Source organism: Salvelinus alpinus, chromosome 11, assembly GCF_045679555.1.
Source record: "Salvelinus alpinus chromosome 11, SLU_Salpinus.1, whole genome shotgun sequence".
NCBI lineage: Eukaryota > Metazoa > Chordata > Actinopteri > Salmoniformes > Salmonidae > Salvelinus > Salvelinus alpinus.
Genome location: NC_092096.1, coordinates 33,310,628 through 33,325,958, shown reverse-complemented (window position 1 = coordinate 33,325,958; position 15,331 = coordinate 33,310,628). Strand labels below are relative to the sequence as shown.

General features: G+C 45.1%; 1 protein-coding gene across 4 annotated transcripts in view; it reads left to right on the top strand.

Annotated features, from left to right (window-relative positions):
* LOC139534026 (USP6 N-terminal-like protein) overlaps positions 1-15,331 on the top strand; it is a 65,169-nt gene that overhangs the window by 38,316 nt on the left and 11,522 nt on the right. For all 4 annotated transcript variants that reach the window (XM_071332633.1, XM_071332629.1, XM_071332630.1 and 1 more), the window contains 7 exons: positions 1,751-1,824; positions 5,038-5,120; positions 6,796-6,835; positions 7,259-7,339; positions 13,704-13,811; positions 14,164-14,273; positions 15,122-15,170. In XM_071332633.1, coding sequence (XP_071188734.1) covers positions 1,751-1,824; positions 5,038-5,120; positions 6,796-6,835; positions 7,259-7,339; positions 13,704-13,811; positions 14,164-14,273; positions 15,122-15,170 — 545 coding nt within the window. The remainder of the gene's footprint in view (positions 1-1,750; positions 1,825-5,037; positions 5,121-6,795; positions 6,836-7,258; positions 7,340-13,703; positions 13,812-14,163; positions 14,274-15,121; positions 15,171-15,331) is intronic.

Here is a 15,331-nt window from a genome sequence, read left to right as displayed (position 1 = left end):
GGATTTTTTAAAATTTGTTTCCAGACAGTGTCCCCCTGCTGTCCCTTCTCCCACTCTGTTTACCATTGTCAGCCCATGGCGGCATGCCTTTCACTGTGACAGACAGTTACACACCATCCTGTCATAAGAATTCCAGCCGGCTCGATAAGAGCGGCGTTTGTTCGGGACCTATTGGAATTCCGGACGAGCCCAGGGAGGAAGTGGGGAAGAATCAAAGTGGAATACTTCCTGTCAAAATACTGACTGAAAAAGTGAACTGTAAAACCACCCTTCTCTTGGGACCTTGTACTTCTTGAGTGGAGGCAAAGCAGCACATCTCATTGGTGGAGAGGGTTGAAAAGCTGTATGTATGGTGGTTGCTGCTCTGCCATTCTGGTGGAGAGAATTACTTCATGTCTCACACCAGCTCAGTAAACACAGTAGCACACAGTGTATCTACAATAGCCTCTCACTAAGAACACAGTATTGTGTTCTTTCTTTGTGCTGTGTGTGGAGCAATGTATTTATTCTCACATTAACTTGGTCGGCAAGCTGCCTCAATCTGTGTACAAATAGGTTTACAGAACACTATGTCAGTGTTTTGTTTATTCTCAATCTCAGCGTGAGTCCAATGTGTCTGAGGCACGCGCGCACACACACACAACTTGTATTTCTAATGTGCATTTGGCTGGTGGCTCAGTGCAGGTACATCAAAGCAGATGAAATGCCAATTTGTACAATGCCTGGAAAGATTCATTATCTTTTTCCATCAGGACTTGACTGGATCCAAGTGTACCAGAATATTTTCACATCAGGAAGGATGATTTAGTACCAGCCTTTTGCTATTAGAAAACACAGATACACAGTATATTCTGGCTGACCACATTCCATCACCAGAACTACATGTTGTTGGTGAACTCCTAGAACCAATGGGGTTCTTCCAATAAATCTGACCTAGACCTTTTAGTTTTCCACTATTACCACAGTGCTTCAAACCAAGAACACACACACACACACACACGTATATTCTGTGCCAGCTTTGTTAACGTGTTTTCCTGTATTTTGAGCTTCCCATTGGCTGCTGAATCAGGAAGTGGCAGTGTGTGTGTGTGTGTGGAGTGACTGTTTGTCGGACCTTTTACATTCGACCGGTCAGATCATACAGTCATCTGATGACCAATGATTGTAAATGGAGGAAACTCACTTGGTTGAGTGGTACAGTTGAGGTAAAGGAGGTGTGTGTTCGGCGCTCTCAGCTTCCTGGTCACGCGTGACAGTTTCTCGTTACTCGTCCGTCTGGGGCATAATAGCTGACGTGCGCACGCACCGCTTCTGTCACATAGTGATGTCCCTCTGACACTGGTCTCCATTTTGAGCTCAAAGTGGCTCAACTCAACGGCTCTCAAACACACACACACACACACACACACACACACACAGCCTCTTAGTTGTGTATGATACACTCCACCCCTGGTGAGTCCTGCTGGTTCCACCAGTGTGACTCTGACATGGCCCCCAGTGTGGGCTACAGTAGGCCAGGCTTTAACCTTTGACCCCTGGCTCAGTGTGGGGCCAGAGAACTGAACCACTTCGTGTTTGATAGTAGTGAAAAGGTACAGCACGACCATTTCCCATCTGTATTGGTCTTCACTGAGCCTACTGGGACCACAATATAAAGGTTGACATTTTGAACTCTTGTCCTTTTTCTTCCTTCGATCTTCTTCTACCTTCCTCTCGCTCTCTCTCCTCCCCCCTCTGTTTTCTCTGGCAGCGTCTGGTACAGAGCAGGATGCTGTGCTGAGACTTGAGCAGGAGAGGGCTGAGATCGTCTCCAAATATGACAAGGTAAGAACCCCTCCGCTAATGAAGGACAGTAAATCACCTGCAGCATTGAATGTTTGTCTGTCAGTATCAGACAGAAGCTGAGCTAACAATATTTCTAGGAGGTCTCCAGAGATGTGTGCTTTGTTTTCTTGTCATTTGTCAGTCTGATGGTGAAAAGTGTGTGTGTGTCCATCCATCCATCCACACCAGTGTGTGTGTTTGTGGCACCTCTTTCCATTGCCCGTGGCATCATCACTGTAGCCAGCCGTTGGGACTGGTTTATAAATTAGCCTTTTTAATTTAGTCCAGCGGGCAGTATAACAAGCCCGCTCGTTAAGAGAGGAGCAATGAGGGAGGGATGGAGTGTAGGAGAGAGGTGGGCACTCTGACACAGAGTTTAATTATGTTTTGATGTTTGACCCTGGTCACTAGAGGAGTCCATTTTCCCTCGTTGGCGAGGCGGAACGAGTCCAATCAAAACCAATTCAGTTTCATCATGACAGTGTCGGGGGGAGGGGGCGGACTGTTATCAAGACAAAGATGGAGTTGATGCTCTCACTACAGACCTCAAATGTTTATCAATGGGGTTTCAGTCAAGGGTATGATGGAGTACGACCTATCCCTCCGGTTTCCTTTGACTACAGGAGAATAGTGGAAGAAACCTTGTATACACTCTCGAACTGGGACAGAGGCAATCATAGACACCAGAAACATGGAAAGCTTGACAAAGTGGAACACTGAACAGAATCATGGTCCAATTCCGCTATGACATTGATTTTACACAGCTGTCTTGTGCGCCCCCGTGTCTATACGCAGATACCACATGACACGGGCTTTAGACACAGTCTGTGTCTCCACTGACATCTCTTCCAGGCTCTGTGCGCGTTCGGCCTGATGTCGGAAGTAAGAACAATCTATTCATCCCAGATGTCTTTTTGGTGTATTTATAGTCATTTGACCCTGTTTCTGCTGCGTGAGGGAGCTGGGTTAAGTTAGGACAGGATTTCCAGTAAACAGAGGGAAGGAGGACGGGAGGGATGTATTTAGCCATCCAGCTGGTCTTCAGGCCTTGCGGACCTCAGCCAACGCTCGACATTGTTTAGCTCGCTCTTTTTCTCCTCTTCCCTCACTTCATCACTTCTTTTGCCCTCTTTTTAAAAAATGTTTTAATTTAACCTTTTATTTAACTAGGCAAGTCCGTTAAGAACAAGTTCTTATTTACAATGACGGCCTACCGGGGAACAGTGGGTTTACTGCCTTGTTCAGGGGCAGAACGACAGATGTTTTACCTTGTCGGCTCGGAGTTTCGATCCAGCAACCTTTCGGTTACTGGCCCAACTCTCTAACCACTAGGCTACCTGCCGCCCCTCTGTTTCAGTCTCCCACCTTTCCTCTCTTTCTTTCCCTTGTATTTGTTTCTCTATACAATCCTGCCATCTTCCCCTCCGTCTTCACAATTTATTTTCATTTTCTCATTATTTTCCCCTTTGCTCTCATGCATTCTCCACTCCCATTTTCTCATTATTTTCCCCTTTGCTCACATGCATTCTCCACTCCCATTTTCTCATTATTTTCCCCTTTGCTCACATGCATTCTCCACTCCCATTTTCTCATTTTCAATGTTAACTTTCTTTCTATTGTCTGAATTCAACAGCCTTTCCTCTGCCTTGAGTCAGGCTGTGACTCAGGGTGCGTCTGCCTAGCTCCTCATTTCACACCTGTTAGCAGCAGGGCTAGGCACTCTAGCACAGCCAAGCATAGCATGTACACACACACACTCACTCTGTAGGGGAGTGGGGAGGACTGGAGTTGCCCATCCCTGCTCCAGACTGTCTGAGGGTAAATATACTGAACAAAAATATAAACACAACATGTAACAATTTCAAAGATTTTACTGAGTAACAGTTCATATAAGGAAATCAGTCTATTGAAGTAAATTAGGCCCTAATCTATGGATTTCACATGCCTGGGAATACAGATATGCATATGTTGGTCACAGATCCCTTTTAAAAAAAGAGTAGGGGCGTGGATCAGAAAACCAGTCAGTATCTGGTGTGACCAACATTTGCCTCATGCAGTGCAAAACATCTCCTTCGCATAGAGTTGATCAGGCTGTTGATTGTGGCCTGCGGAATGTTGTCCCACTTCTCTTCAATGGCTGTGCGAAGTTGCTGGATATTGGGGAGAACTGGAACACGCTGTCGTACACGTCGATCCAGAGCATCCCAAACATGCTCAATGGGTGACATGTCAGAGTATGAATGCCATGGAAGAACTGGGACAATTTCAGCCTCCAGGAATTATGTACAAATCCTTGCGACATGGGGCCGTGCATTATCATGCTGAAACACGAGGTGATGGCGGTGGATAGCTCTGTGAATTAAAATTGCCATCGATAAAAGGTAATTGGGTTGGTTGTCCGTAGCTTATACCTACCTGTCCATACCATAACCCCACCGCCACCATGGGGCACTCTGTTCACAACATTGACATCAGCAAACCACTCGTCCACACAATGCCATAAACATGGTCTCCGGTTGTGAGTCCGGATGGACGTCCAGCCAAATTCTCAAATTACTGTAGAGGCGGCTTACGGTAGAAAAATTAATATTCAATTCTCTGGCAACAGCTCTGGTGGACATTCTTGCAGTCAGCATGCCAATTGCACTTGAGAAATCTGTGGCATTTTGTTCTGTGATAAAACTGTACATTTTTAGTGGCCTTTTATTGTCCCCAGCACAAGGTGAACCTGTGTAATGTTAATGCTGTTTAGTCAACTTCTTGATATGCCACCTGTCAGGTGGATGGATTATTTTGGCAAAGGAGAAATGCTCACTAACAGGGATGTAAACACATTTGTGCACAATTTGAGAGAAATAAGCGTTCTGTGCGTATGGAAAATGTATGGGATCATTTATTTCAGCTCATGAAACATGGGACCAACACTATACATGTTGCGTTTATATTTTTGTTCGATATAGAATAACACTGATGTTCATGTTTCTATCTCTATTGTAATAGTGTCGATGTTTACAAAGTATGTAGCCATCCAGATCTATATAGGCATCAAGTTACTTTGAATGTTAAGTAATGTATCTCATTTGTATTCATTCTCATTTGTGCTGCAAGTTTTTTTTTAAATATGTTCCCAAGGATGTATTTTTTTTAATAGCACAAATACATTTCAAACTACTTGTTATTCATTGCTTTACCCATGAGGCTCTTTGGTTGCAGGGAAAAGAGGGTGCCACTGTGGAACCCTGGGAGGATGCAAGCTTCCACCTGTACAAAGTTATTGACCGCTTCGGCTTCGTACAGTAAGAACACACACACACACACACACACACACACACACACACACACACACACACACACACCCTTGAGTGATTCATTCATTACACATGGCAAATAAACTTTGAAATGTGAATCAGTCACACGCACACCACAATCTTCCCCCTTGTTTGTGTTCTGATATTTCACTTCAGTAAAAGCTTCAAAGAACACTAGTTTAAAACCATTGTCTTGAAGTAGGAAAAAAGTGACTCACCTAGAAAGTGACTCTCTATAGCCTGGTGTGTTGTGGCTTTGGCATGGCCAGCAGTGGGGTTGCATGGCTCTTAAACAATACTGTTCTTAGGCAGTTATAACAGTTATATATAGGCTGGCACATGTGGGCTGGTCCAGGCAGGAAGCTGCCGGGTTAGCCACAATCACAGGGCATCAGTGTGGGAGCTCAGGCCCAGGGCGAGAGTATAGGGGAGAGAGGGATCACGTTCCAGGGCCCAGGGAAAGTCACGGTCTGGAGAGAGATGGAGAGAAGGTTCCAGTCTGGAGAAAGGGAAGGATGGAGAGGTTGAGGCCCTGAGTGAAGGCTATGGTCTGGGAGAGAGGGATGGAAAGAGAGCAGATGGGGGCTTGGCTGAAGGTTATGGTTCTGGCCTAATGCCAGGACTTTGGACTGGTTAGGACACAGAGCTGGGGCCCATGGTTAAGACAGTAGAGATGAGGCCTCCGGCTCCATGAAATAGCCTATGAAGGAGAGCCCTTTCTAGGTCATACTGACTAGGTGTGATGACAACAATGAGGGAGAAAAGAAGGGAATGCCCCATTTACAGGCAGACGTTGACAAACTGACTGCAAACTCTCTGTGCTTCCTGTATGAGTTAAAGGTCAGGTTCAGGGGTCAGGGCAGTCCCAGGACAGAGAGACAGGAAGTGGGGGATGGGACACAGGCTCTGTTCCCTTCCTTCCATGAAGTCATCACAGATCTGACCTGAGCATAGGTCTGACCAATGTTGGATTGGTTAAAGCAATGGAGAGGAAACCTTACTTTCACTTGCCCAGTCATGGACAGATTAGTTAATATTACTAAAAGAAGGAAGGATGCGTTTTGAGAGTATTGGAACAGGTTCCCACCATGGGGAAATCCCTTTTTTTAATGATCTAAGCCAGTGGGCTGAGTGGCACAGAGAGTGCTGTGCTGCTCTGAACTGTTAGTTTCATAGTGTAACTGACGGATAGCCATAGAGGCATTGAAACTGGGACAGGACAGTAGCCAGAATGGAGGAATGTTTTAATGTGTTATTTCCTGTTTGCTTGGCTGCTGACGTGTAATGTTCCCTCCCTTTGATGAGTGTTAGGGAAGGTTAAATGAGCTCTGGCAGTCACAGCATTTGTTTCTTTAATGACTCCACTTCCTCTGGAAAGAATCTTTGAGTGGTCCGTATTCACGTTGAGACATATCATCTTGGGGCTCCATCTTGTCCGTCTTCATTGCGTATGAGGGAGTTGAGTTGGACAGAGAGACAGCCTACTAACATTCCACCCATCTACCAAATGTGTAATGTTCTTAAAGGCCCAGACCAGCAAAACCTTAGCTAAGCTCATGGTAAAACAATGATTGATACCTTGCATATTTTCAAAGCAAGAATGTGTCTAAAAAATAAACCAACTCTATGTAATACTAAAGCTTGTTTGTTTTCTCCTCTCCAGTGAGAATGAACTTCCGTCCTACGACTCGGGGGAAGAGAAGGTGAGCGACCATGTTTCAGACCCTCAGGGCTAACTACATCTCTCCCATCCCACATGTCTATGCCGCTGTAAAATGGCCTTCACAGATGAGAAAGAACACAGTGTCTTTCAGACACATAACGATTACTGTTACTGCTATGAATAGAACTCTGGTTGCTGAGAATTGATTAGATTCTTTCATTTTCAGAATCCTAACATTTTGTATTCTTCTACTGTAGCTTACAATGAGTTACATAATGTTCTGAGCTGATGTTTAGATTGCGTTCCAATGTCACTGTAACCTTTGCCTCATCCTACATCATAAAATGTATTATTTATTTTATGAAGCAAAATGTATGCCACTGCATATTTGTCTGCATATACAGTTCCTCCAGATTTTTGGTAATGAGGAAGTGTTAACATGCCACTTCCTGTGTCCCCTCAGCAAAAACACTTAGAGGTAGAAAGGACCTCAAAATGGCTGAAGATGATGAAGAGCTGGGACAAGTATAAGAACAGTGAGAAGGTACGATCTCTCTCTCTCTTCCTCCCTCACCATCTCTCCCCCTTCTTGCAGTCTCTTAAAATATCTCATTCACACATTCCTGTTGTCAAATATTACATTCCACATTCTTCTCCTCGTGCCTCACTCACATCTCTCCTTCTCTTTGGTGAACAAATATTAGTGAGTCTCTCCCTGAAGAGCATTTATAGGGCTCCGGTCTCTGTAATAGCTGTCTTTGTTAGTGCCTGAGTTTGGGGTCTTCTTTATGATAGGTGTTGGGCCCTCGGGCATTCAGTTCTGACGTTCTTCAGTTGTACTCTGAGGTGGTTCCAGCGGGAATTGGAGATTGTCTTTAAATTAACCTTGGCTAGGGGAATGTTTTAGCTTTGTTCTCTCTCTTTCTCCAGTTTCAAGAATTGCGGGACAAGCAGCAACCAAGGACTTGTTGTTCCCCCCTCTGTCAGTCAGTGCTTCGCTCGTTTCTCTCGGCTGGTTAAACGGGTTACGGTTGATGGCTCTTTTTGTTTCCTGTGCTGCTGAAAACAATGGCGTACTAATGCAGTCATAAAGGTTCTAGCATCTGTAAGGCAGGTTCTAGCATCTGTAAGGCAGGTTCTAGCATCTGTAAGGCAGGTTCTAGCATCTGTAAGGCAGGTTCTAGCATCTGTAAGGCAGGTTCTAGCATCTGTAAGGCAGGTTCTAGCATCTGTAAGGCAGGTTCTAGCATCTGTAAGGCAGGTTCTAGCATCTGTAAGGCAGGTTCTAGCATCTGTAAGGCAGGTTCTAGCATCTGTAAGGCAGGTTCTAGCATCTGTAAGGCAGGTTCCAGCATCTGTAAGGCAGGTTCCAGCATCTGTAAGGCAGGTTCCAGCATCTGTAAGGCAGGTTCCAGCATCTGTAAGGCAGGTTCCAGCATCTGTAAGGCAGGTTCCAGCATCTGTAAGGCAGGTTCCAGCATCTGTAAGGCAGGTTCCAGCATCTGTAAGGCAGGTTCCAGCATCTGTAAGGCAGGTTCCAGCATCTGTAAGGCAGGTTCCAGCATCTGTAAGGCAGGTTCTAGCATCTGTAAGGCAGGTTCTAGCATCTGTAAGGCAGGTTCCAGCATCTGTAAGGCAGGTGTAATCTGTAGATCTACTAAAGATCTGCTGTAGGGCAGAGCCTAGTGTTGATGTGACAGTGTTGATGTGACTGTTGATGTGACAGTGTTGATGTGACAGTGAATTTATGGTACAAATAGAGGACTGCGGAGTGCAGCGAGCAGGAGAGACCTCTACACTGAAGAGCCATTTAGATCTCATACACACACACACACACACACACACACACACACACACACAATAAACTCACCAAAAGGAAACCACACACACAAATGCACACACACACCAATGGATGATTCGTGGAACAGGTGCACTCATTGACTTCCTCATCAGAGCCCTAATTACTGGGCTGTCGACGTCAAGCCCCGAGTGGGTCTATCTGGCACACACATACACTGTACACACACACACAGTACAAACACACACCTTCACACTCACACAGAACACGTATACTACACACACACACGCACTCACACACACACACACACACACAGACTAACATGCATTATGGGCATACAACCTAAACTGATTCGTTAACCTTTAATTATCACCCATCACTGGCCATCCGATGCCTAAACACATCTCCTTCCAAATCAATGTTTCTCTCTCTTCTCCCACCTCTCTCTGTGTTCCGCCTGCTGAGTAATGAAGATTGTGTGTGTGTATATAATATAATATGTGTATATATTATGTGTATATATATATATATATATATATATATATATATATATATATATATATATATATACACTGCTCAAAAAAATAAAGGGAACACTTAAACAACACAATGTAACTCCAAGTCAATCACACCTCTGTGAAATCAAACTGTCCACTTTGGAAGCAACACTGATTGACAATAAATTTCACATGCTGTTGTGCAAATGGAATAGACAAGAGGTGGAACTTATAGGCAATTAGCAAGACACCCCCAATAAAGGAGTGGTTCTGCAGGTGGTGACCAGAGACCACTTCTCAGTTCCTATGCTTCCTGGCTGATGTTTTGGTCACTTTTGAATGCTGGCGGTGCTTTCACTCTAGTGGTAGCATGAGACGGAGTCTACAACCCACACAAGTGGCTCAGGTAGTGCAGCTCATCCAGGATGGCACATCAATGCGAGCTGTGGCAAGAAGGTTTGCTGTGTCTGTCAGCGTAGTGTCCAGAGCATGGAGGCGCTACCAGGAGACAGGCCAGTACATCAGGAGACGTGGAGGAGGCCGTAGGAGGGCAACAACCCAGCAGCAGGACCGCTACCTCCGCCTTTGTGCAAGGAGGAGCAGGTGGAGCACTGCCAGAGCCCTGCAAAATGACCTCCAGCAGGCCACAAATGTGCATGTGTCTGCTCAAACGGTCAGAAACAGACTCCATGAGGGTGGTATTAGGGCCCGACGTCCACAGGTGGGGGTTGTGCTTACAGCCCAACACCGTGCAGGACGTTTGGCATTTGCCAGAGAACACCAAGATTGGCAAATTCGCCACTGGTGCCCTGTGCTCTTCACAGATGAAAGCAGGTTCACACTGAGCACATGAGCACATGTGACAGAGTCTGGAGACGCCGTGGAGAACGTTCTGCTGCCTGCAACATCCTCCAGCATGACCGGTGTGGGGTGGCATTTCTTTGTGGGGCCGCACAGCCCTCCATGTGCTCGCCAGAGGTAGCCTGACTGCCATTAGGTACCGAGATGAGATCCTCAGACCCCTTATGAGACCATATGCTGGTGCGGTTGGCCCTGGGTTCCTCCTAATGCAAGACAATGCTAGACCTCATGTGGCTGGAGTGTGTCAGCAGTTCCTGCAAGAGGAAGGCATTGATGCTATGGACTGGCCCGCCCGTTCCCCAGACCTGAATCCAATTGAGCACATCTGGGACATCATGTCTCGCTCCATCCACCAACGCCACGTTGCACCACAGACTGTCCAGGAGTTGGCGGATGCTTTAGTCCAGGTCTGGGAGGAGATCCCTCAGGAGCCCATCCGCCACCTCATCAGGAGCATGCCCAGGCGTTGTAGGGAGGTCATACAGGCACGTGGAGGCCACACACACTACTGAGCCTCATTTTGACTTGTTTTAAGGACATTACATCAAAGTTGGATCAGCCTGTAGTGTGGTTTTCCACTTTAATTTTGAGTGTGACTCCAAATCCAGACCTCCATGGGTTGATAAATTTGATTTCCATTGATCATTTTTGTGTGATTTTGTTGTCAGCACATTCAACTATGTAAAGAAAAAAGTATTTAATAAGAATATTTCATTCATTCAGATCTAGGATGTGTTATTTTAGTGTTCCCTTTATTTTTTTGAGCAGTGTATATTATGTGTATGTATGTGTATGACACGCTACAAAAGTATGTGGTAACCCCTTAAAATTAGGCTATTTCAGCCACCGTTGCTTGACAGCTGTATAAAATTGCGCACACAGCCATGCAATCTCCATAGACAAACATTGGCAGTAGAATGGCCTGACTGAAGAGCTCAGTGACTTTCAACGTGGCACCATCATAGGATGCCACCTTTTCAACAAGTCAGTTAGTTAAATTTCTGCCCTGCTAGAGCTGCCCCGGTCAACTGTAAGTGCTGTTATTGTGAAGTGGAAACATCTAGGAGCAACAACGGCTCAGCCGCGAAGTGGTAGGTCACACAAGCTTACAGAACGGGACCGCAGAGTAAAAATCATCTGTCCTCGGTTGCAGCCATTGTTTCCTCTAAGATGTGCACTGCTCCCCGGGACGACCGTGTAGAATTATCAGCCCACTGAGAGAAGCATGAGATTGATCTTCCCTCAACTTTCTAGAGCAGTGTTCACCGACTGGTTGATCTCCAAGGCATTACTAGTCGATCGACCAAACATTTCTGTAAAAAAAAACAACAACGATAAAGCCTTGTGATCCTATTTTGTTTTATTGGTCTCGGGCTGTTTGGCGGTAGGTGAACCCAATTCAGCTGCCTTGCGCGCCAGGTAGGTGAACTGTTGCCATTTTGAACCATTTCATGTTTCTGGTGAGCCCAGAGAAAGTCAAATGCACTATATGCCTACTACTGGCCAATCGGATTGCTCAAATTACTGTGTTTGCAGTAAGGTAGCAGGCATAAAAGAAAGCTACAGCAAAGTTGATACTATGATATTTCAAAACCATGACTAGAGGTAGACTCAACGAATACAGCAAAGAGCTGCTGTTTTTATGAGTGAGTTCATGTTTCAGTTCTTACTCAGCACTGTCAACACTTTGTATTCAACACTTTTATAAGCCATAAAATGTGCGTTCTTCCTATTTCCACTCAGCGCTACAACAATACCTGCAGAAGTAATGAATGAGTATGAAAGTGTATCTATAGGTTTGCGTTGTTGTTATTATTAGCGGCTTGGGTCTTTTTTAATATCCAGGAATGTTTCACTTTCTCTGTTCATAGGAGTAACAACATGAATTTGTGCATGAGGCAGAAATAATGTGGTGCGACTCGAGTTTCCCCACCGTTTTTGGTCAGAGTCAGTGTTCGGAAAGGGAGAGCAGAGAGTTGTTGAGGCGGACCCTCGGTCTGCTGCTCTCCCTCCGCTGAGACTGACCATCAAATGCAGCTATCATCTGCCCAGTACAATAAAAAGAAAGTGAATTATTTAAATGCTCAGCTGTGCCTCACAAGAAATACAACAACAGATCTATTACCAGTGTGATCATATAGCCCACCTCAAATTTCAAAATATAATTCAAAAAACTTACCTGAACAACAATTAATTGGCAGGGAAATTCAAGCAAAGCCAATATGCGTTGATAATGTTTTGGGCCTATATTGCTACAGTACTTTTTTTACCTCATGGCTACAGTACTGTTTTTAATTGGTTAATGTTGCATAGGCTTGTGTTTTTTAAGTCATGTTAAAAAATCGATCTGAACTCAGAAAAGGTTGGTAGCCAATGTTCTAGTTTTCCCTGTTAACACTATCAATGTTTCCCTTTACTGTGGTAATTGTGATCGAATCAACACAATATTAACCACTTTCAATGTAACATAACAAAACAAATTATGTAAGAGATTTTTGTAGGCAGAACGCATTGGAGTAGGATTCTATTGCATTGACACACACTGCCCAACCCGTACTCTACACAGACCGGTGCGGCATAAACAATAACAGCTGCAGTAGACCTATATGCAAATAGACCGTTGCCATATATGTATCCATGCCATTTACTTTGAACTGGACTGTGTTTACAGCATGAGCGGTCGTGAGTCGATGCGCTTGTTTTGAGATGTGAAAGCTGCATGTAGCCACGTGTGTACATTTTGTTCATATCCTTTCCTCGTTAGTGAGTTTTTAGCCCAGTTATAGATCATTTGTAGTTAGCAATAAGGGAGTGATTGCTTCCTACAAGAGCACAAAATGTGTACATTTCTAGGCATCTTTGAAAAGCTGCTACTGTAGGTTGAATGATAGAACACCTGTTTCCATGATAAAATGTTATGGGATGCATTTTCTCCATAGTTTATGGTAGGCCACTCTATTAGGCTTACATTATGATCAAATAGCCACAGTAGCCTACTTGGCCACTGTTATAACTAACTTAAAGCGGGTACATCCTCAGTGTTCACTGTAAAGACGCGCTGGATGTTGCACATAATTTTCACAATGTTAAAGTTTGCACACACACACACACACATACACACACACACTGAGCATGACCAGATTCCTTGACCAGATGGGTAGGTCTCCCCTTCTAAATGCCCTCTACATCTACCCAGAGGTCCAGACACACATCACCTATAGTCTCTTTTCCAATCACCCAGAATCAGCTGATGTAAGAAGGGCTTTATAAATACATTTGATTTTGATTTGAATAATAGTTCTGTATATACTTTGTCCTTCACACACATACTTGTCCTTCACACACATACTTGTCCTTCACACACATACTTGTTCTTCACACGCATACTTGTCCTTCACACACATACTTGTCCTTCACACGCATACTGGCTTTCACGCGCATACATGTCCTTCACGCGCATACTTGTCCTTCACGCGCATACTTGTCCTTCACGCGCATACATGTCCTTCACGCGCATACTTGTCCTTCACGCGCATACATGTCCTTCACGCGCATACATGTTCTTCACGCGCATACTTGTCCTTCACGCGCATACATGTCCTTCACGCGCATACATGTCCTTCACGCCCATATATGACCGTCATTTTGAACCTTGAGCGTTAGGGCTAGGGGGTGTGGTTGAAAGGTGAAGCACGGTCTCTTTGATGTTGCACTAAGAATGTCCTTTTCCCCGTATCCATGTCTCCCTCCAGCTGGTGAGGCGGATCTATAAGGGAATTCCCCTACAGCTCCGAGGAGAGGTGTGGTGTCTGCTCCTCGACGTTCCCAAAATAAAGGAGGAGAAGAAAGACTTCTACGAGGTACGTTATGGAAACACGAGCCAGAGGCTCACAGCAGAGAGTTATAGTACTCTCTAGGACTAACATCCTTCCTCCCTGGGCAAAGTCATGTAGGAACTATACACATTCACACTGTAGTTGACTCTCCTATTGTCTCTCTCCACTCAGCCAGCTTCATTATAGCCCAGGCCTCATTAACATTCATAACCAGGCCGGCAAACCCTTCTAGTCACAACTGAGCTTTATTATAACTCAATAAACATTAGCAGGATGGATGAGTAGTTTTATTTCTTTGTATTTCACTCTCACAAACTCTCACACACACTCCCTCACTCCCTCGGTGACTCTGTGCTGTTGTGTTTCCTGTGTGTAGAAGCTGAAGCTCAGGGCTCGAGGTCTGTCTCCTGACGTCCGTCAGATTGACCTGGATGTGAACCGAACCTACAGGGACCACGTCATGTTCATGACCCGCTACGACGTCAAGTCAGTATCTCCCTCCGACTGTACACACACACACACACACACACACAGGGACCACGTCATGTTCATGCACCGCTACGACGTCAAGTCAGTTTCTCATACTCCAGGTGATGAGAATTACAACATCTACACTTAGTCACTACAGAATAGTACCCTTAATTAGGGCCTGGAGTTTTTCTTGACCGTGTGCCCTGACTAGGAAAAACCCCTGGTCGTAGCCTGGGCCATGATGCACATCTATCTGGCCATACCTCTTTCTGTCATAATGGTGGCTGACATTTGACATTTCCCTATAAGGAAGTGAGAGGACACACACGTCCCTTTTCTGTGTTTTTACTTCTGCTTGATGACGTCATGGAGAGAGCCAGAAGCAGGGGCCCCTGGGAAGCAAACACTGTGGCCTGCAGAGTCAGAGAGCAGCACGGACCTGGCAGCCACAGCCTCACAAGAACTAAACACATTGCCTCGATACTGACCATGACACAATACAACTACCAACTACCTCAAACACAGCTATACCATGAAAGCATAAAGACCTACAACTACCTCAAACACAAAGGTTGCCATTACTGGCCAAATATAGGAAGTAACAATCACTAATGCATTTGTTCATCTCATTTAGAAGACAATACGACTATTAGAGCATTTGAATGATGAGAGAAGACCAGATCTCTCTTGAAAAATACAATTTATCTCAAGGAGACTAACCTGGCTAAATAAAAAAGCAACCTGAATTCAACACTTTTTTGTGATCAATTGGGAAGCTCCTGAGGTGTTCCTGTTAGTTAACCTGCACTTCCATCAGATGACGTCTAGTCATTAGTAGGTTGACTGTTTGTTGTTGTTTTCAGGCAGCAGGCCCTGTTCCACGTCCTAACAGCCTACTCCGTGTACAACACGGTGAGTCACACTACACACATTCCAGAATGAATCGCCCGACACCTCAACGCTTTTCTTTACCCTACGTGTCCTTTCCCCAATCAACTGTTTTCTACAGCCTTGTCCTTCTCCTCTCCCTCGTCCTTCTTTTATCCCCTCATCCAGCTCCTCCTGATCATCCT